Below are 22,943 nucleotides of genomic sequence, written 5' to 3'. Positions count from 1 at the left end.
TTGAGGCAAGTGTGACTAGCATGGGTGGTTCCACTGGAGCACAGGGGGCAGGGCTTGGTGTAATCAAGTTAGGTAATGAGTGTCGGTGCTGTGTTGGTTCCTGCTGGTGGTCTTATGCTGATGCCGAGGGACAGGGGAGTGAAATGGCACTGGCCAGTTCATTCTCTGAGATGAGTGACTAGCCTCTGTGCTATGTGCCCCTGGTGTTCTTCAGATCACTGTTTCAAGAACTGTACTGTCCTTGAAGAGAAGGCAAGCCATCAACCCATGGACATACAGCATGGACCATATCTCAGCTAAGCCCACTGACCTTTATTTTTATTTTTTTTAAAGATTTTATTTATTTATTTGACAGAGAGAGATCACAAGTAGGCAGAGAGACAGGCAGAGAGAGAGAGGAGGAGGAAGCAGGCTTCCCGCCGAGCAGAGCGCCCGATGCGGGACTTGATCCCAGGACCCAGAGATCATGACCTGAGCCGAAGGCAGCGGCTTAACCCACTGAGCCACCCAGGCGCCCCCCCCACTGACCTTTACACTCCAATCTTAAACCCGTTTGGTTACAAGAACTCAAACTCTGGCCCTCTCACTTTCCAGGCTTATTGCTATGGGGATTCATTTTCCTTGTGTGCTGGTCTGTCTCTCACCCTTCTCTGCGACCACAGCTTCCTCCTACCACAGCAGCCATGATCTCTTTCTTTCCCAAGCCATATTTCCGTACTTCCTTTCTTCTTTGATGCGGCCTCTATCTTGTGGAGTTTGTTTTGCCAGTCTTTAGATAGATTTCTGGTGTATTTAGGATGAAATGATAGTTATCTAGTTGTATTTGTAGGACAAGGTGAGCCTATGGTCCTACTCTGCTATCATCTTCTAGAAGCTACCAAGGTTTGTTTAACTTCATAAAAAACCAAATTTTTTTTTTTCCAGAGTGGCTATACCATTTTGCATTCCTACCAGCCAAATACGAGAGTTAGCATTACTTCACAGTCTCACCAGAACTTGTCATTGTCATTTAAGAAAAATTTAGCTATTTTAATATATGTGTAATAGAGTGTCCCTGCAACATTAATTTGCCTTTTCCTAATGATTGATGATGCTGTCTTGTGATTATTTGCCATCTACTTATTTGCTTTGAAATGTCTATTTAAATCTTCTATTTCTTTTTTAGTTTTTTTTTTTTAAGTCACAGTTTTGTTTTTTTTTTTTAAGATTTTATTTATTTATCAAAGAGAGAGGGGGAGAGAGCGAGCACAGGCAGACAGAATGGCAGGCAGAGGCAGAGGGAGAAGCAGGCTCCCCACTGAGCAAGGAGCCCGATGTGGGACTCGATCCCAGGACGCTGGGATCACGACCCGAGCCGAAGGCAGCTGCTTAACCAACTGAGCCACCCAGGCGTCCCTTAAGTCACAGTTTTAATGTACTTTTTTGAGTGGCATAAGTTTAGATTTACAGAAAATTTGCAAAGGTAGAACAAGGTTTCTGTATACCCTTGACCCAGTTTCTCTGAATATAGACATCCAATACAACTGTGGTTCATTTGTCCAAATTAAGAGGTTAACCTTCATACAATGCTGTTAATTAAATTCCAAACTTTATTCAGATTTCACCAGTTTTTCTAATGTCCTCCTCTCTCCACCCCCGACTCTCGGATCAGTTCCAGGATATGGAGAGTGAAAATACTATGCTCTCATGTTCTAAATCTCTTGGGTATTTTCACCTTCTTAGAGAACTTGTGCCTAGAGCCTCTGACCTCTAATCTTGAGTAGTTTTTAGATTTCCTCCATTATCATCATCTTGGGATTTCCCTTAACCTCAACCTGGGGATACTTTTCACTTCTGTCTTGGGTTGCATCTCTCATTTTCTGGATCCTCTTTCTTTTTCATGGCTTTCTCTTTCTTGGTTTATGCTCTCATTTTGGCAAAACACATCTTTTTGGAGCTTCTGGATAAAGGGCAGATAGAAGTTATTTTTGTACAGATTATTCGACTTTTACATGTAAGTATATTTTTAGGGTGCAGTCATTACTTTTAAAAATCAACTTGCCTAGGGCAGAGTACCCAGTTATTTAATTAACACTGATGTAGGTATTGCTGAAAATTAATTTGTGGATGTGGTTAAGGGTCCATACTTAGTTGACTTTAAGATTTCCCTTGATAGTACGGGTAAGCTTCATCCGGTCAAGTGATGGCCTTTGAAGAAAAACTAATGTGTTCTAGAGAAGAAGAAATTCTGGGGGCACCTGGGTGGCTCAGTTGGTCAAGTCTCTGTCTTTGGCTCATGTCATGGTCTCAGGGTCCTGGGATCGAGCCCCACATTGGGCTCTCTGCTCAGAAGGGAGCCTGTTTCCCCCTCTCTCTGCCTGCCTCTCTGCCTACTTGTGAGAGAGCTCTGTCAAATAAATAAATAAAATCTTAAAAAAAAAAAAGAAGAAGAAATTCTGCCTCACAACTCTATCAACTTATGCCTTAGCATTCAGTCCGCTAACCTGCCATTTGAATTTCAAATTGGCCTTTTCCTTCAATTATGTAAGCCAATTTCTTAAATATATTAGTTATGTCTATGTCTCTCCTATTTCTCTGGAAAATCCCAAGTAATACAAAGGGTATAGATTTAGAAATTAGAAAAAAACATTTCTCAGAATTTGAAGGCTTCATTAGTTTTTGGCTTCCAGTGGTGCTGTTGAGAACTTTGATTGAATTCTGACTCTTGAGCTTCATGTCAAGTTAACTTTAATTTCTGAAAGCCTATGGAATTTTGTGATCATTCCTGGTGGCTTGAAAGTGCATGGTCAGGTTCATTTTTGTCGATTTTTCTGGACACTTGGAGGCCCCTTTAATCTGGAAATGCTGTTTTTTTAGTTGTGGGCTATTTTCTTATGTTATTTGTTTGAAGGTTTCTTTAATCCATGCTGTTTTCTCTTTGTAGGAAGTCCATTGGTTATATGATCTAGTGGAACTGTGTTCCATTTTATTTTTATTCCTTTTTTCCTTTTTAAAATCATTTAGGTATTTCCTCAACCTTATCTTCCAATCACTTTATTAGTTTCTAACTTCTGCCAACACACTTTTACTTTCATTTTCTTTTATGCTTTCTAAACGTTCATTCTTGTAGTATCTGATCTTATTTCACAGATGCCATATAATTTGATTTCTGTAAAGATGTAATGCTAATTTTTCTTTCGAAGTTTGGTTTGTTTCTTTAAGATTCTATTTTCATGTAATCTCTACACCCAACATGGGACCTGAACCCACAGCCCTGAGATCAAGTCACATGCTCCACTAATTGAGTCAGCCCAGACACCCCAAAGTTTGCTTTCTATAGTCCCTGTTTCCCCCAGGACCCATTTCCTGCTGGTGTATTTCATAGAATTTCCTGAGATGTTTATGTGATCCTTGGTTGGCTGCTCATTAAGAGTGGGGACTAAATGCAATGAGTACTGGTGGAGAGGGAAGGCTTGCAGCTCAAATTCCCGGTACGGTGCCATGGCTGAGTCAATTACTGGGGAGTCTCCAATGTTACTATCTTTAAACTTTCTCCCTTGGTAAAGTAACTATATTTTAGTGGTCCATAAGACAACAGTTTTTTTTTTATTTAAAGATTTTATTTATTTGACAGAATGAGATCACAAGTAGGCAGAGAGGCAAGCAGAGAGAGAGAGAGAGAGAGAGAGAGAGAGAGAGGAGGAAGCAGGCTCCCCGCCGAGCAGAGAGCCCAATGTGGGACTCGATCCCAGGACCTTGAGATCATGACCTGAGCTGAAGGCAGAGGCTCAACCCACTGAGCCACCCAGGTGCCCCGACAACAGTTTTAAATATAAAAGAATGTACTTTTTTTTTTTAAAGATTTTATTTATTTTATTTGACAGACAGAGATTACAAGTAGGCAGAGAGGCAGGCAGAGAGAGAGGAAGGGAAGCAGGCTCCCCGCCGAGCAGAGAGCCCAATGCGGGCCTCGATCCCAGGACCCTGAGATCATGACCTGAGCCGAAGGCAGCAGCTTAACCCACTGAGCCACCCAGGTGCCCTAAAAGAATGTACTTTTTTGCCTGAGAGTTGGGCATAAACTCAGACTATCCTAGAGAAATTAGAGGATTGGTAATCTATATCCTGATAGTGATATTTCTCTTGGAAAATTCTTCCATATCTGGTATAGATGCTAGAAGTCAAATTGTCTTTATCTTGGAGCTGTGTGAAGGAAGAGGTATGGAGGGTCTCATTCATTATAGTCTTAAACTGGAATCTCCCCAAATGCCAATCAGCAGTAGAGCAGAAAACTGTAGAATATTCATATAATGGAATACTACTCAACAGTGAAAAAGAATGAGCAGCTTCTTCTTTTTTTTTTTTTAAAAAGAATGAGCTTCTACTATACACAACAAGTCTTACATAACATTGAAAAATAACAACAAAAAGTCAGATAAAGAGTATGTACTATAGGATTCTATTTATATGAAGTACTAGAACTGGGAAAACTAATCCATGATAATAGAAATCAGAATAAGTTACTTTCTGGGCATTGATGGAGAAGCATCAACCCCACCAGGAGAGGGCACATGAAAGAGTCTGTAGGTTAGATAAATGGGTAGATTTAAAATTGGAGAGGGGAAAAGTGGGATCCCCACTAGGTAAACCCCTGTGGTCAAAGTATCTGCTAGCACCTAGGAATACTAAGGAAAGAAAAGCAAAGAATCCTCAGTAGTCTATTTCATTAGAACTCCCAGTTGAAGTCCCAACCCAGGATAGATTGCCAGTACCAACTCTGTATGCAAAATTGCTACTTACACTGAGTAACCACGGTTCTGGGTCACATTTATGAAAGTTAATACCATGTTTGCTTTTAAGACTCGGCTTGCTTGAACTTGAGCATCTTAATCATCAGGAATGTCTTTCTGCAGTCATAGTCATATTACTTTCTAATGACTTTTTTTTCCTGATTATGTGATTAGGCAGCCTTTTAAGCCTTTGCTGTTTGAGACACTAATGAAATTGTGTAGATTTAAGCAATAATTGCTTAAAATATTCACTGCCTCTTTCTGCTGAGTCAGTTCCTTGGTGAGAAGTTGCTACTCCTGACATCTATCCTGTCACTGTCATTTGCTGTGGCTTGTGCCATGTGAGCAGAAGTTCTGTAAGCCACACCAAAAGTGGTAGTTTTAAGAGTTCCCATTGCCAGTTTCACTACTGGTTCCCCGCCCACCCCCAATAAAGTGCGTGTCCTAGATAGGATCTGCTCTTGACACCTATCCAGAGATCTGGGGATTGTTTGTTACCACAGTGTAACAGTGAGAACTGACGAATACACCAGGATATTGGGGAAAGTCTCAAGAGCAAGTTGAGTACAATCTGTTATTGTGTCTTCTCAGGACCCAGAGAATTTTCTCTCCATCTATCATGAGTCAGTTTACGTAGGATCCCTGAACATCTTAAAAATGGAGGAGTATCAAGGTTATCTTGTTAATTAATACAAGAAATATAAAGACCATAAACCACTGGAATTAATGTACTACCACAACTGAGAACAAAATATTTTATTTCTCTCAATAAAACTATAGTTTACAATAGTATTTACTAAATAAATTATATAATTTCTCTTTTACAAGCAATAAACTAAATCACAAATATTTCAAAGACAATGTATGTACACGACATAAGGCCTTTTATAAATAGCTTTGCTTTTCTCATTTCACTAGTAAACAGTGAAAAAATCTTTATAGAAGCTAGTTTTCTATAAAGTATATGCAGACCTATTACACTGATCTTTATATGAAACCAAGTTAAACTTTGAAAGACATGGGCTATGATTATAATTTGCAAAAAAGAGCAGAATTTAGACTTTATTTACCATTTTGCATGGATGGATTTTTAAAAAATAAGCAGATTACATGTGTTGCTTATGTATAATCATTGGATGCATGCAAAACGAAAAAATGCAAGTGTCCATAGGAAAATAGCACTTCCAAGTCCCAAATGGTGATTGGCAATGAAAGCAGCTGAAATTGAGCTCATGCAGTTCTCCACAGTTGAGCAAGCAACAGCAAATGATAGAATAGTGTGGTATTTTTCACATCACATCTGCTGGTCAGCCTACGGACCAAGGCTCCCCTGACACCTTGCAAATTCCTAAATCCGGTTGATTATTACTCCGTGTGCAGTGGGGGTCGCCAAGTTCCTCTGGGTAATTCCGGAGTAGGGAAACTTCTCATCCACAATTGTGTTCACATCTCACGGTCACCATTTTCACTTACTGGGGGGAGGGGGGTAAAAAAAAGAGGAAGAAAGAAAGCAGTTGTAAGACTAAGTTTGGGCATTGACTGATAACTGCTCCTCATGAATGGGAACATGAATTCATTCTTTCTCCTGATGTCTTGTACCTGGGAAACGTGCATTAGGGTCGGTGATCTTCTGTGATGATTAGCATGGCATTGGCTTCTCTGGTGGACCCAGAACTTGTAATTACACCAAGATGTATTGAGTTCCCCCTACATCACTGCACTGTGCTAGGGCTCAGAAGGAAACAGTGCCAGCTAAGGTGCACTCCTGACCTCCAAGTGCACATGGGCATGCGCTGTGGTCTAGCAGGCGTGAAGCCCGTCAGAACCAGAACATAGTCTTGGACTATGATAGCTTGTATCCTCACAGTAGCTATTGAGAAGGTTGGAGCTGGAATCACAGAGGCTGTGGGCCCAGCGCATTCATTTGGAGGCTGAAACACTATTTTGCAACAGGGGAGTAAAAATATGTCCAGCAATTTTTTTTTTAAAGATTTATTTTAGAGCAGGAGGGAGTGCAAGAGCACCAGAGGGAAAGGGAGAAGGTGACAGAATCCCCAGCAAACTCCACGCAGAACTCGGAGCCAGATGCAAGGCTCGATCCCAGGATCCTGAGATGAACCTAAGAGTTGGACACTCACTGCAGGTGTTCACGGCAAATTTTTTTTTGTTTATTTATTTATAATCTCTAGATCCAATGTGGGGCTCGAATTCATGACCCCAGGAATCAAGAGTTGCATGCTTTTCTGACTGAGCCAGCCAGGTGCCCCTGTCTGGCAAATATTTAACCCCAAATGGTAACCATTTAAGGTCAGAGACTGCTAATTCAACCTGTGACAGTGAAACCAAGCTACATTGGGGGAGGCAGTACCATGTTCAGTGTTTAGAGACAGACACAGTGGGCTAAGTTCATTGATTTCCTCATTATTACAGCCCCAGGACATTAGGTGTATTACTGAGCCTTCTTCATACCTTGTTTTATCTGTACAATGGGAGTCATGAAGCCCACTTTATAGGGTAGTTGTAAGGGATAAACTTTGGGGAAATATAGTGTGTGTATCTATGTGAGTGCAGACGTGTACACACACACACACACACACACACACACACACCCCATATACATAAACTACATCATTTCGTGCCAAGCCTGTGCTGTATCCTCACAGTAGCTATTGAGAAGGTTGGAGCTAGAATCACAGAGGCTGTGGGGCCAACACATTCATTTGGAGGCTGAAAAAATGAATACGAAGTTTGAAATGACTATACTAACTATTAAGAGACCATGTCAAAGAGTCTGTTTTAAAATGAGTATTTGGTCACGTAATTTAATGTTAATGAGAGTTGTAATTTTTATTAGTTTCTACTTTGTTTCTTACTAATCTAAGTCAGGAAGGTTTGCCTGCTTACGTGTCCAGCTCGCTCAAACCGTCACTCAAATCCTTTCAGAAATAGCTTGTGTTTGGTGCCGTGAGCGGAAGCAGCAGGCAAAGCAGCCGCCGCCCGCGTTCTCCGGACAGATGCTGTGATGCGGACTTGATCACGCTCAGGCTGGTAACTCGGTGGGGCGCGTATCAATCAGGGACATAAAAAAATCCACATAAAATGATATGGTCCTACTGATCTGCTTTATAAGTCCTGTCTTTTAAAATTTTTATTTTCTAAAGATTGTATTTTAGAGAACACGCGATCATGGAGGGGGGGCCCAAGTGAGAGGGAGACCCAAGCAGACTGTGCCGTGTGCACAGACCCATGCACGGCTCCATCCCATGACCCTGAGATCGTGACCTGGGCTGAAACCAAGAGCTGGAGGCTTAACCAACTGCACCTGCTCCCCCCTGAATCCTGCTCTCTTCTAAACAAAAACCAAACACCGAAGGGTGATCTGTTCTTGTTCTCTCAGTCACAGTTGGAGGTCTGTGTCTGGGTTCTAATGTTAGACTTGGAGAAGGCCATGACCCAGTGAGACCCATGCCTGAGATGACACACCTAAGGGAAAGGCTTCAAATGCAAGACCCCATGAAAAGGGCCAGAAACATGGGTATTTTGGTCTAGAAGAGGCAACTCAGAGCTATCACTGTGGCAGCAAATCCCAGAGTTCTGTTTTTTTTTTTTTTTTTTTAAAGATTTTTATTTATTTGACAGACCACAAGTAGGCAGAGAGGCAGGCAGAAAGAGAGAGGAGGAGGAGGAGGCAGGCTCCCTGCTGAGCAGAGAGCCCGATGCGGGACTCGATCCCAGGACCCTGGGATCATGACCTGAGCCGAAGGCAGAGACGTTAACCACTGAGCCACCCAGGTGCCCCCCAGAGTTCTGTTTTAACCCTGTTTTAACCACAGGACTTTATCAATTACTGCTGATAAACTGATATCCCCAGATAACCCAGAATATTGTAGAGACTACCTATATATATATTACTATCTGAAAACAATTATATTTGTGTATTTTTCAAAATGGGTTAAATGGATAATTTAGTAAAAACAAATGAGGCTGTATAATAAAATAGACTCTCCTTATTACTAAAAATAGAGAGTCCTATCCAGCTCTGGTCATAAAAAAGCCTTTCTATTCACACTTCATAAGGTTTTTGTTTTGTTTTGTTTTGTTTTAAACTGAGGGTGTTGTCGAAGTTTCTGTAAACTTGCACAAACACCCACCGTCACCTCCAGGGCACACGAATGTCTGTGTGTGGGAGGAACTGCCAGCTCTCTGTCCGTGTTATAACGTCACCCTAGGATGACATGGTGGGCTACAGGAACGTGTCGGTTTTGTGCTAATTTAGAAGCATCATAAAATGAGGTGGTCTGACAGGTCTTTAAGTCTGTGTGGAATCCGAAAGCACAGCATCTTCCTGCTTAGCCGCGGTGAGAAGCCTGCAGAAAGCAGTCCTGTTATCCTGTACTTAGCAGAAGACGTGCTGTAATTTTCTTTCAGATTAGAACCTTCCAGCCTTGTACAAAGCATCACTGGAGAGATCCAAGCAGTCGCTGACTCTCCCATCAGGACACTGCAAAGCACTAGAATGGGGTACCCATGCCACGTCCCCCCAGGTCCCCAGCATGAAGAAGGGCTGCTCACGGTATCAGTGCCCAAAACTTTTGAGGGGACCTCGCCTTGGGGCTGTAGAAACAGAAACGGGACCCGGAGCTTTGACAAGGGATCTCAGCCTGGTCTCCGACAAGGGATGACAGGCCGTCACCGGCGCTGTCCCCATCTGAGCGCGCCGCCCTCTGCCCGCAGTGATGCCAGGGTTTCTGCCCAGAGCGTGCGGTGCTTGGGGAGGACACGGGATGTTTTAAATGCTGAGACCTGAAGGTACAGGTGTGACAAGAGTATTCAGGGACAGACAGACCCCAGTGTGGGAGAGTTGACTTAGTGTTTTTCGACTCTGATGGTGTGAAGGAGGTATGCATTCCGCAGAAGCTCTGATTGGAATTCTGAGTTGGGATCTTTCCCTGGGCTAGCGACACGTGGTAGGAGCCTCTCTCAGGATGGCAGCGAGCCGCCTTCTGCTCAGCGACGCAATCACAGTACACCTAAGACCCTCCTCTACCCCAGGGAACACTCGGCTTTTCACTTCCAATAAGCTGTCCAGTGAATTACACTTCATTATAAAATAAACATGGGGGCGCCTGGGTGGCTCAGTGGGTTAAAGCCTCTGTCTTTGGCTCAGGTCATGATATCAGGATCCTGGGATCGAGCCCCGCATCAGGCTCTCTGCTCAATGGGGATCCTGCTCACCCCCAGCCCCACCGCCCACCCCCCCCGCCTGCCTCTCTGCGTACTTATGATCTCTGGCAAATAAATAAATCAAATCTTTAAAAAAAAATAAACTTGATGTTAGATGATCTCGCTCAACTGTAGGCTGTGGTCAGTGTCCTGAGTCCTTCCAGGCAGGCGAGGAGAAGCCATGATGTTCGGCAGACTAAGTGTCTTAAACACACTTTCCACTTAGGATATTTTCCAGTTAGGATGGGTTTATTGGGACAGAACTCCATCATGAGCCAAGATCTGTGTTTCTGTGGCCTAATCCCACAATGTTACTTATTCCACGCATGGGTGTTTATGTCTGGGAGTGGGTGAGATGGAAATGTATTTTTGTTTCCACTTAAACCCAAGGACTTAAGTTTACGGTGGAAACTACCCAGTAATGCACACATGGGGTCAAAGATTGCAAAGCTTTTTCGTAATTAAAATTATGTAAAGCATGAACACAGAGAAAGAAAGGAAAATAGCAAATCACAAGCAGTCTGTTTCCTAACTAACCAAGAAGTCCTTTCTGAGGCTGGACTGCACTGTGGGGGGAGGCCTAAGAGCCCGGGGGGACCCTACAAGGGGAGCCTCCAACGTGGGCTTCCCAGAGCCATGTGCAGAGGGCATTATAGACGAGACCCTGCATTTCTGAGGTCCCCTTTCTAAGCTTGTTTCCGAGCCTTACATTTTCTTTTTCCTGTCAACTTTTTTGCCTGAGAAACGCACACACCCACACCCTTAAGCTGTTTATTTTTTGAAATTTTGATTTTTTTTTTTTTTTTTAAAGAAGGACAGTTGACCCACAATGTTAGATTAGTTTCAGGTCTCAAACCTAGTGATTGGACTCGTGTCTGTTACGCTCTGCTCCCATCTGTCCCCATGCAACGCTGGTACCGTACTCTCTGCGCTGCACCTTCTGCACCTGTGCCCTGCTCATTCGTACCTGGAAGTCTGTTTCCTGCTCCCCTTCGCTCATTCTGCCGAGTCCCCCCCCCCCCACCCCGCCGACCCCGCCATCCTGCCCGCTGGCAACCATCAGTCTGCTCTCTGTATTTGAGTCTATTTCTGCTTTTTGTTTTTCAGATTGTATATACAAGTGAAACCATATATTTGTCTCTGACTTCATTTAGCATAATACTCTTCAGCTCCATCCATGTTGTGGCAAAGGGCAAGAGGTCATATATATATTTTTAAGAGTCTCATGCTCTACCGACTGAGCTAGCCGGGCACACCATATGTATATTTTTAAATGAGTAATAATCCATGGTGTATATATATCCCATCTTCTTTATTTTTATTTTGAAAAGATTTTTTTTTTTTTTTAATTTGACAGAGATCACAAGTAGGCTGAGAAGCAGGCAGTGCAGGGGGAGAAGCAGCCTCCCCGCTGAGCAGAGAGCCCGATGCGGGGCTTGATCATGGGATCATGACCTGAGCCGAAGGCAGAGGCTTTAACCCACTGAGACACCCAGACGCCCCTATATCTCATCTTCTTTATCCATTCATCATCCATGGGCTGCTTCCCTATCTTGGCTCTTATAAATAATGATGCAATAAATACAGGGGTGCATGTATCTTTTAGAATTCATGTTTTTGTTTTCCTTGGGTACATACCCGACAGTGGAATTACTGGATCATATGGTATTGCTATTATTAACTTGGTGAGAAACCTCCATAGTGTTTTCCACAGTGGCTGTAACCGTTGGCATTCCCTCCAGCAGTGCACGAGGGTCCTTTTTCTCCATGTCCTTGCCAACACTTCTTGACTTTTTGATTCTAGCCATTCTGACGAGTGTGAAGTGATACCTTGCTGTGGTTTTGATTAGCATCTCTTTGATCATGACTGATGCTAGACATCTTTTCATGTGTCTGTAGGCATTGGTATGCCTTCTTTGGAAAAATGTCTATTCAGACTTTATTTCAACTTTTTAAAATATTTTATTTATATTAGAGAGTTGGAGTGCATGAGAGCGAGCTTCAGGAGAGGGAGAAGCAGACTCCCCGCTAAGCAGGGAGCCTGATGCGGGGCCGGATCCCAGGACCCTGAGATCATGACCTGAGTTGAAGGCAGAGGCTTTACTAACTGAGCCACCCAGGCACCTCCAGATTTTCTTATTCTTAAAAAAGATTTTATTTATTTGTTTGACTGAGCAACAGCGGTGGGGGGGCGGTATTGGGGAGCAGAAGGAGAGGAAGCAGCAGACTCCCTGCGGAGCAGAAGTCTGACCTGGGGGTTAATGCCAGGACCCTAGGATCATGACTTGAGCCAAAGGCAGATGCTTAACCAACTGAGCCACTCAGGTGCCTCAGACTTTCTTATTTTAAAATAAGACTGTGCGTGTGAGTGTACAGAATTGTATAAATTCTTTAAATATTTTGGATAGTATCCCCTTATGGGATGTATTGATGGCAACCATCTTACCTTGTTCAGTGGGTGCCTTTTTCATTCTGTTGATGGTTTGCTGCGCAGAAGCCTTTCATTTTGGTTCCGTCCCAGTAGTTAGTTTTAGCTTTTCTTCCCCCTTGACTGAGGAGACCCTGCCTAGAGAAATCTTTTTATAGCCAATGTCAAAGAAATGACTGCCTTTGCTTTCTTTTAGGGATTTAATGGTTTTACATCTCGCATTTTGGGTTTTAATCCACTTAGAGTTTATTTTTTGGGTATGGTGTGAGAAAGTGATCTAGGTTCATTCTTTGGCCATAGCTGTCCAGTTTTCCCAGCACCACTGATCAGAGATACTGTCTTTCCCCCACTGTATATTCTTGTTTTCTCTGTCATAGATGAATGGACCATCAGTGTGTGGCTTTGTTTATGGACTCTCTTCCATTGATCTGTGTGTCTGTTTCTGTGACAATACTATCCTGTTTTCATTCCGATAGCTTTGCAATAGATCCTCAAATCTGGAATTGTGATACTTCCTTAAGATTGTTTTGGGTGTTTTAGGGTCTTTGGTGCTTCCATTACAAATTTTAGTATTACTTGTCCTAGTGGTGTGAAAAATGCCTTTGGTGTTTTGATAGGGATTGAACTGAACTTGTACGTTGCTTTGGACAGTACGAACACTTTAACAATATTTAATTCTTCCAGTCCATGAGCGTGGACTCTCTTTTCATTTGTGTCATCTTCAATTTCTCTTACCAATGTTACATAGTTTGCAGAGTACAGGCCTTTTGCCTCCTTAAAGTTATTCCTAGGTATTTTATTAAATGTGGTGCGATTGTAAATGGAGTTCTTTTCTTACCTTCTCTTTGTGCTATTTTGTTATTAGTGTCTAGAAACTCAACTGATTTCTGTGTATCTTGTATTCCGTAACTTCACTGACGTCACTTACTCTAATAGTTTTTTTGGTGGGGTCTTTAGGGTTTTCTATGTATAGTATCATAGGCAAATAGTGACGGTTTTATTTATTTCTTCTCTGACTGCTGTGGCTACAACCTCCAGGGTTGGTTTCTTGGTTTATTCCTTTTTTCTAGTTCCTTTAAGTGTAAGGTTAGGTTTTTGTTTGTTATTTTTGAGATACTTTATCTTAAGAAAGGTCTGTAACAGTACACATTTTCTTCTTAGCAATGCTTTGTATCCCAAAGATTTTGGACTGTTGTTTTTAGTTTTAGTTTTTTTTTCTTTTTTTTTTTTTTTGTCTCCATGAATTTTTTTGATTTCCTTGTTCATATCTTTGTTGACTCACTGGCTGTTGAATAGCATGGTGTTTAGCCTCCAAGTGTTTGTGTTTTGTCTGATTTTCTTCCTTTTGATTGATAACTAGTTTCATTCCACTGTGGTTGGAGAAGATGCAGGATAGGATTTCATCTTTTTAAATTGACTCAGACTTGTTTTGTGACCTAACATGGGATCTGTCCTGGAGAATGTTCCACGGGCATTTTACATACATTTGAGGAGAATGTGTATTCAGTTGGTTTTGCACGGAATGTTCCATACCTATTTAGTTCATCTGGTCTAAGGTGTGTGTGTGTATTTTAAGATTTTACTTATTTATTTGAGAGAGAGCAAGCAGTGGGAGGGGCAAAGGGAGATGGAGAAGCAGACTTCCCGCTGAGCAGGGAGCCTGACCTGGGGCAGCTCGATTCCAGGACCCCAAGACCATGACCTGAGCTGAAATTAGGAGTCCAAAGGTTAACTGACTGAGCCACTCAGGAGTGCCTACAGTCTTTCTTTTAAAGTCTAGTTTTTGTTTAAGTATTGCTATCCAGGCTTCCCCCCCCGCTTGCCTCTGCGTGCAACATGATTTTTTTCCATCCCTTCACTTTTAGTCTGTGTCTTAAGGTCTGAAGTGAGTGTCTTTTAGGCAGAATAGAGATAGGTCTTGATTTTTTATGCATTCTGGTGTCGCATGTTTTTTGATTAAGTGTAAATCCTTTAAATGCTCCAAAGTAATTATTGATAGGTATGTACTTACTTCCATTTTGTTAAGAGGCTAAACCCACATTTAAAAAACCACATTAGTCCATCAAATTTTGTAGGAGCTGGAATGTGGTGGCCCGGCGGAGCTTCACAACTGTCAGACTGGCCAATATGAACAGCACTAATTGGTCCATGAGGTCTCCATGTCCCATCCGCCCTTGGGGTGCTATCCTTTTTTTTTTTTTTCATTTAATTTTTATTTCTTTTCAGTGTTCCAAAATTCATTGTTTATGTACCACACCCAGTGCTCCATGCAATATGTGCCCTCCTCAATACCCACCACCAGGCTCACACAACCCCTCCCCCACAAACCCTCAGTTTGTTTCTCAGAGTCCACAGTCTCTCATGGTTCATCTCCCCCTCTGATTTCCCCAACTTTCTTCTCTCCATCTCCCCAACTTTCTTCTCTCCATCTCCCCATGTCCTCCATGTTATTTCTTATGCTCCACAAGTAAGTGAAACCATATGATAATTGACTCTCTCTGCTTGACTTATGTCATTCAGCATAATCTCCAGTCCCATCCATGTTAATACAAAAGTTGGGTATTCATCCTTTCTGATGGAGGCATAATACTCCATAGGTATATGGACCACATCTTTTTTATCCATTTGTCTGTTGGAGGGCATCTTGGTTCTTTCCACTGTTTGGTGATGTGGCCATTTCTGCTATGAACATTGGGGTACAGATGGCCCTTCTTTTCACTACATCTGTGTCTTTGGCACAAATTCCCAGTAATGCAATTGCAAGGTCATAGGGAAGCTCTATTTTTAATTTCTTAAGGAATCTCCACACTGTTTTCCAAAGTGGCTGCACCAACTTGCACTCCCACCAACAGTGTAAGAGGGTTCCCCTTTCTCCACATCCTCTCCAGCACTTGTTGTTTTACCGTCTTGTTGATTTTGGCCATTCTAACTGGTGTGAGGTTGTATCTCAATGTGGTTTTGATTTCAATCTCCCCGATGGCTAGTGATGATGAACATTCTTTCATGTGTCTGTTAGCTATTTGTATGTCGTCTTTAGAGAAGTGTCTGTTCATGTCTTCTGCCCATTTTTTGACGTGATTATCTGTTTTGTGTGTGTGAGTTTGAAGAGTTCTTTATAGATCTTGGATATCAGCCCTTTGTCTGTAGTGTCATTTGCAAATATCTTCTCCCATTCTGTGGTTGCCTCTTTGTTTTCTTGACTGTTTCCTTTGCTGTGCAGAAGCTCTTTTGATCTTGATGAAGTCCCAAAAGTTCATTTTTGCTTTTGTTTCCTTTGCCTTTGGAGACCTATCTTGAAAGAAGTTGCCGTGGCCCATGAAGAGGTTACTGCCTATGTTCTTCTCTAGGATTTTGATAGATTCCTGCCTCACATTGAGGTCTTTTATCCATTCTGAGTTTATCTTTGTGTATGGTGTAAGAGAATGGTTGAGTTTCATTCTTCTACATGTAACTGTCCAATTTGGGGTGATGTTCGTTTTTAACTGGACCTACTTTAGGTATAGGCCAATTACTCTGTGGTTTTCCTGTATGGGGCCCAACGGCATCCTCATTTTGGTTTCGGAATGAAATGCTTTTTTAAAAAAAGATTTTATTTATTTGAGAGAGAGCTTGAGAGCGCACAGAGGGAGAGGGAGAGGGAGAAGCAGACTCCCCCTGAGCGGGTAACCCGATGCCGGGCTCCATCCCAGGACCCTGAGATCATGACCTGAGCCAAAGGCAGACACCAAAGAGAGCCACCCAGGCGCCCCTCAGACTGAAATTCTCATCTACTATACACGTGAGGAAAGCACTGATTTTTGGTTGTTTCTTTCCAGGCTAACATAGGGAATAATCCTCTCTTCCCTTTTTCTGCACCAAGCCCCCATTTCCATTAGCAATTTTGAATTCTGTTTATCTCAGCTCTGCCCTGTGGCTTTTCTTGTATCTGTTCTTACTCTTCTGGCTGACGTTCCCTCTCCAGCCAGGAGGGCACAGCACCCAGTCCTGCCTCACTGCGCTCACTGCAGCCCAGATACACAGCATGAGCACAGACAGGCCCGCAGCGGCTTCACAACGCCTCATCCCAACCTCATTGCCTTGGCTCTGGAGTCCCCTCCACCTCTCAATCTGGGTTCTCCAGATGAACTTCTCAGAACTCCCTCAACTTCAAACACAAAACAGCCCCCAGTGGCCTCTGGGAAGTTTTGAGTCTTTTTTCTTCTTTTAGTTGAGGCTCTACAATTGCGTTTTACTCCCACCCCATGTTGGGGGTTACTCCCCAAGGCACAATCACTAGAAGACAGATGGGACTGGGGATTTCTCTTAGTCCCGGAACTGCAGGAATACAGAAGCTCACTGTTTCCTTGGAGGTGAAATGATGGCTCGGGCTCGTGCTACAGAAATGTGGACGTGGCACGTGAACGGGTCCAGTCACACACCGCCAATGCATCTCATAGATGGAAGGAAACTTAGAGAAGCTAGGGGCCATGCTGCCTACCTTGACACTTAAAAAAAAAAAAAAATTTAGGCTTTGGAATCAGAGGTGAAAACACTTTTCTGAGAGCCAGGGACTGTAGGCATTGGACCAAGAACCCGTGAGGCAGAACGTGAAATTTGGAATGTCCTTGAAGGACATACCCATTCTGGATGAGAACCACCATGTTGTGCCCAGTCTGGCAGAACATGTGCTGAAATCTCAGCTGCTGGCAGCACAGGGAGTCCTGGGCCTTGTGCCCGTGGTTCAGTGGCCTCCCAGAGTTCCATACCAACCAGCACACAGAGGACAGGCGTACTCGGGAGATGCTGCCGGTTAGATTCCAGATCGCCACAATGAAGTGAATACTGGAACAGAAAGGCAAATGAATCTTTTGGTGTTGCAGTGCATATAAAGTTCCGTTTACACTGCAGTCTGCTAGTGTGCAACAGGACTATGTCTAAAGAAGAATGCACATACCTTAATTAAAAAATCTGTCCTCGGGATACCTGGGTGGCTCATTTGGTTGAGCGTCTGCCTTCAGCTGAGGTCATGGTCTCAGGGTCCTGGGATTGAGTCCCACATTAGGCTCTCTGCTCGGGGGGAGCCTGCTTCTCTCCCTCCCTCTGCCTGCTTGTGCTCTCTCTCTCTCTCAAGTGAATAAAATCTTTTCTTTTATTATTATTATTAATTAATTTATTTATTTTACATCTGTTCAGCATAGCAGTGTTCATTGTTTTTGCACCACACCCAGTGCTCCATGCAATCTGTGCCCTCCTTAATACCCACCACGTGGCTCCCCCAACCTCCCACCCCACCCCCCACCCCTTCAAAACCCTCAGATTGTTTTTCAGAGTCCATAGTCTCTCATGGTTCACCTCCCCTTCCAATTTCCCCCAACTCCCTTCTTCTCTCCATCTCCCCTTGTCCTCCACGTTATTTGTTATGCTCCGCAAATAAGTGAAACCATATGATCATGGACTCTCTCTACTTGACTTATTTCACTCAGCATAATCTCTTCGAGTCCCGCCCATGTTGCTACAAAAGTTGGGTATTCGTCCTTTCTGATGGAGGCATCATACTCCATAGTGTATTTGGACCACATCTTCCTTATCCATTCGTCCATTGAAGGGCAACTTGGTTCTTTCCACAGTTTGGCTACCGTGGCCATTGCTGCTATGAACACTGGGATACAGATGGCCCTTCTTTTCACTACATCTGTATCTTTGGGGTAAATACCCAGTAGTGCAATGGCAGGGTCATAGGGAAGCTCTATTTTTAATTTCTTAAGGAATCTCCACGCTGTTCTCCAAAGTGGCTGCACCAACTTGCATGAAATCTTTTAAAAAAAAAATCTGTCATTGCTAAGGAAGGGCTAACCATCACCTGAGCTTTTTGCAAACTGTGATCTCTTCACTGGCGAGCGTTCTTGCCTTGATGTCGCGGGCTACTGACTGACCAGGGTGTGTCGGCTGCTGAAGGCTGGGGAGGCTGCAGCAATTTCTTAAAATAAGAGCAACGAAGCTTGTTGCATCGATGGACTCTTGCTTTCAAGAATCATTTCTCCATAGGCTGCGACGCTGTCGGGCAGCATCTTACCCACGGCAGAACTTGCAGAATCGTCGTCGGTCCTCACCCCGCCTGCTGCTGCTCTGCCAGAGGTTTAGGTAAGAGTTTAAATTCTTTGCTGTCATTTCAACCATCCCCACAGCAGCTTCGCCAGGAATAGGTTCCATCCCGAGAAACAGCCCATCTGTTCGGGTCATACCATGAGACCGCAGCCATCGGGCCCCACCTTCGGGCCGCACTTCTGGTCTTCCACACCCGCATTCCGTCCTCCGCTGAGTCTGAGCCTCTCCACGACGTCTGTTAGGATCGGAATCCGCTTCTTCCAAGCTTCTTTTCATGTCGATACTTGAACCTCTTCCCATAAGTCATGAATGTTCTTTATGACACCGAGGACGGTAAATCCTTTCCAGAACATTTTCAAGGTACTCTGCTGAGATCCATCAGCTGCCACGACGTATGGCAGCTATAGCCGTAGGGAATGTATTTCTTAAGACTTGAACGTCAAAAATGGCTCCTTGATCTATGGGCTCCGGAATGGGTGTTTTTTAACAGGCATGAAAACATTCATTTCACTGTCCATCGCCATCAGAGCTGTTGGGTGCCTGGGTGCATTGTCCGTGAGCTGTAATATTTGAAGAGAATACTGTTTTCTGAGCAGTAGGTCTCAACAGTGGACTTGAAGTACTCAGTAAACCATGCTGGACGCAGATGTGCTGTTGGTTCCCTCTACAGAGCACTGGAGGAGTAGGACTGGCCTCATTCTTAAGGGCCCTGAGATTCTCAGAACGCTAAGTGAGCACCAGCTTCAACGTAAAGTCACAGTAGCCTCTAACAAGAGGGTCAGACTGTCCTTTGAATCTTGAGGACAGGCTTTGAGTTCTCCAGCTACATACGTCCTAGCTGGTGCCTTCTTCTGATATAAGACTGTTTTATCTGTTGGTCCGGGTAGCCCCCTTCGGGAACCATCTCAGCTCAATCTTCTGGATCACTGCCGCCCCCCATGTCAGCGTGCGCTGCTTTGCCTGGCACTTTCATGCCGCGGACACAGCTTCCTTCCGTAAAACTCACGAACCAACCCCTGCTAGCTTCAGACTTTTCCTCTTCACCTTCCTAACGTCTCACCCTTCACAGAATTGTAGAGAGTTAGGGCCTCGCTCTGAAATAGGCTTTGGCTTTGTTACAGGAGGTTTGGTCTTCTTTCCAGGCCACTAGAACTTTCTTCCTATGAGCAATAGGGCCGTTTCACCTTCTCACCCTTTATATATTCACTGGAATAGGGCTTTCAATTTCCTTCAAGAGCCTTTCTTTCGCAGTCCCGTCTTGGCTAACTGTTGGGTGCAAGAGGCCTAGCTTCTGGTCCTTCTTTATTTCCAACATGCTTTCCTCACCAAGCTTAATCATGTCTAGCTTTTGATTTAAAGAGACATGAGACTCTTCCTTTCTCTTGAACATTTAGAGGCCACTGCAGGGTTAGGAACTGGCCTAACTGCATATTGTGGTGTGCCAGGGAACAGGAAGGTCTGAGGAGGAGCCGGGGCAGTCAGAACACACATGTTGAGTTGGTTATCGGATGTGGGTGTGGTTTGTGGCTCCCCAAACCATTAGGGATCACTAAAATGAAGGTGATAATGAAAAAGTTGGAAATGTTGTAAAAATTACCAGACTGTCACACACAGACACAAACTGAGCAAATGCTGTTGGGAAAATGGCACCGAAAGACTTGCTCTGCGCAGAATTGCCGCAAACCTTGAACTGGTAAAACCTGGAATGAAAAGACGCGCGCCTACACCGATGAGAAGAGACTCATGAAAAACGTTGGCACTCACTGTAGATGTCTCATGGGAATGAATTGAAGATTATGGTCCTTCATTTTTTTTTGAACTATTAATGTTGCAGTGATATTTTAACACAGCTCTCTGCCTGATTAATGTGTTTTCCAAAAGCCCAAGAGAAGTCTGAGGGCATCAATGATGTATATGGGCTGACAGTTCTACAGCGAACTTTCCGGCACTCGAGTGACTTCTGTTACTTGTAAATCCAAGTGGTTATCTTGTCACCTGATATGCCCAATAACCTTGGGGCCACAACAGAATTCACTCTGACCCCTGCTTATGCCCCAGTTGGAAAATGCTGGGGGAGTGAGCATAACCTTGGTTTCATTCGAAAAGCAGCACTGCCTCCGGATGAGACCACTGGATCCTCTTTCAGCCAGGTAGGAGGAAAGTAGAAAAAGCTCAGGGCTCTGGCCTTGGTCCAGAGGGTAGGAACTAGAAGCTATACCCCCATCAAGCCTTTCTGTCTCAGCACTTCTACTGGTACCACTTTTCTTTACAAAAAGACACCGTAGCCGTTAGGGGTTGAGTCAAGAGTTCTCCGAAATTGCTACATTGAAGTCCCAATTGCCATTACCTCACAATGTGACCCTCTTTGGAGGTAGGATGTTCACAGAGATAATTAGGTTGAAATAAGGTCACGAGGGTGAGCCCTTATCCAATACAATGGACGTCTTTACCCAAAGGGGAAATCTGGACACACAGAGAGAAGCCCATGTGAGGACACAGCGTGAAGACGGTTCTCTCCAAGCCAAGGCGAGGCGCCGGGGAGGCCTCCTTCCCCCATGGCCCTCAGAAGGAACCGACCCTGCCAACACCTCGCTCTCTGGCTTCTGGCCTCCAGAGCTGTGTGACAATACACTTCTGTTGTCTAAGCCACCTCGGTGGTGGTCCTTTATTACCACAGCCCTAGGAAAGCAATGCAGCAGCCATTACTGGGATTTAGAAAGTATTTTCGTTTTCTAAGTTAAAATCTCAGATTAAAAAAATTTTTTTAAAAAAGATTTTACTTATGTATTTGACAGAGATCACAAGGAGGCAGAGAGGCTGGCAGAGAAAGAGAGGGGAAAGCAGAGAGCCCAACATGGGGCTCAATCCCAGGACGCTGAGGTCATGACCTGAGGTGAAGGCAGAGGCTTAACCCAGTGAGCCACCCAGGTGCCCCACGGATTTTTAAAATTCTTAATCCTATTCCTTCTTGGGGGTTCTTTCAAAGTACACAACGCCCCAGGCCTTGAGAGGCTGTAGGGGACGAGCTGTCAGATTCAAAGTGAAGGATTTGTCCACCTTGTATTGGTGGAGGTTCTGCTCAACCCGTAAAAAGAGCCTTTTCTCTGCTGAGTCCCCAGACTGCCAAGGGGCCTCTTTAAACCCCTAAGGGGCAGCGGAGGAGGGCACTGGTGTTTTTGCACGTGTTACCAGTAGCCTCCAGTCCAGCTGGAAAGGTGGTGGGTGCTGGGCCTGTCCCAGGGTGCCACCTCTGACCCCCTCAGGGCCCGTGCAGCACTGAGTCTGTGAGAAAGGCCACGGGCAGGAAGCTTTCAGACACACATTTGCTCTTTTTTTTTTTTTTTTAAATACAGTTTCAATTCAAGGACTTCCGCTACCGCCTCTGGCCCGCGGGCAGAGGCGCCTTTCTGCCAGTAGGTGGCAGTAGGGGCCGCCACAAGCAGGAACAGGGACAAAATCCCCGTTCCTGTGAGGGTGTGCGTGTGGCAGTTCTGCCTGACGTTGCACAAGAAGGGAGAACACGCAAAGGCACCGAGGCGAGCGCCATGTGCAGACACAGGCAGAGATTAGGGCCGCACGGCGCAGAATGCCAAGGACTGCACGGAGTCACCGAAGGCTGGAAGCAGCCAGGAAGGATGGCTCCCGAGCGCCTTCAGATGGATGGAGCCTGGCCTTGCAGACACCTGCATCCGGACCTCCGGCCTCCACCACCACGACACTGTGGTTCTGGTGAAGCCGCCTGGATCCAGGGACTTGGTGTCTGGGCAGCCCTAGGAAACTAGCACAGGTAGCCACAAAAGCAGGGGAAGCCAAGCCCTCAGATCTCCCCTCCTGAGTCCTCCCGTTCACCCCACTCAGGCTTGTTTTGTTTTTAAATGAAGTGTATAATATTTACCACCTTCTCCCTTCGACCGGTTTTCCTGTTCCTTCTCAGATCCCGCAGGAGCGAACAGTAGGGGCGAGGACCCCCTATTCACTAAGGCCCTGGGTAGGACTCAAGCTTGCTCTCCCTAGACTTCCCACGTGTTCCTAACGTGGTTCATATTGAGTCTGCGATTTGTTTCCTGCAGGCTCAGTGCCTGGGGGCCTCCAAGGTCATACCACGAGAGACTGTTGTTTCTCAAATGTTTTTTTCCCAAGAGTTGGAAGGCTCAGGAGACCAGTAAACATTGGCTCCTGATGACAAGGAAGAATACGGAAACTGAGAGCCAAGACAGGAGCCAGAGGGAGATTCCGGAGGGAGTTGGGGATGTGGAGGGAAGTCAGTGCCAGGAGCCCCCCCCCCCCCAATCGGCAGGAGCCTGAGTCAAGCTCACATACAGAGCTGACCTTGAAGAAGGCAGCCATCAAGCTGGCCTCTGAGGCCAGGAGTCATTGTAAAGCTAGGAGCCAACAACAAAAAATGTACCCTAGCCTAGCCAGCTGTCCCTCCATCACTA

General features: G+C 44.5%; 1 protein-coding gene and 1 long non-coding RNA gene across 3 annotated transcripts in view; one reads left to right on the top strand and one right to left on the bottom strand.

Annotated features, from left to right (window-relative positions):
- Positions 1 to 22,943, top strand: part of LOC123387524 — a 97,880-nt gene that overhangs the window by 65,469 nt on the left and 9,468 nt on the right. For both annotated transcript variants that reach the window (XR_006601967.1, XR_006601968.1), the window contains one exon: positions 18,445 to 18,540. This is a non-coding gene — a long non-coding RNA (uncharacterized LOC123387524). The remainder of the gene's footprint in view (positions 1 to 18,444; positions 18,541 to 22,943) is intronic.
- The window catches only part of PIP5K1B (phosphatidylinositol-4-phosphate 5-kinase type 1 beta), a 157,445-nt gene continuing 140,012 nt past the window's right edge, over positions 5,511 to 22,943 (bottom strand). Inside the window, exon 13 of the mRNA XM_004769245.3 lies at positions 5,511 to 6,241. Within this exon, the coding sequence (XP_004769302.1) occupies positions 6,239 to 6,241 (3 nt within the window). The 3' untranslated portion in view covers positions 5,511 to 6,238. The remainder of the gene's footprint in view (positions 6,242 to 22,943) is intronic.

Source organism: Mustela putorius, unplaced genomic scaffold (genome assembly GCF_011764305.1).
Source record: "Mustela putorius furo isolate JIRA1106 unplaced genomic scaffold, ASM1176430v1.1 tig00003854_pilon_pilon_pilon, whole genome shotgun sequence".
Lineage (NCBI taxonomy): Eukaryota > Metazoa > Chordata > Mammalia > Carnivora > Mustelidae > Mustela > Mustela putorius.
Note: the sequence above shows the minus strand (reverse complement) of the source record. Positions and strands in the feature narration are given on the sequence as shown.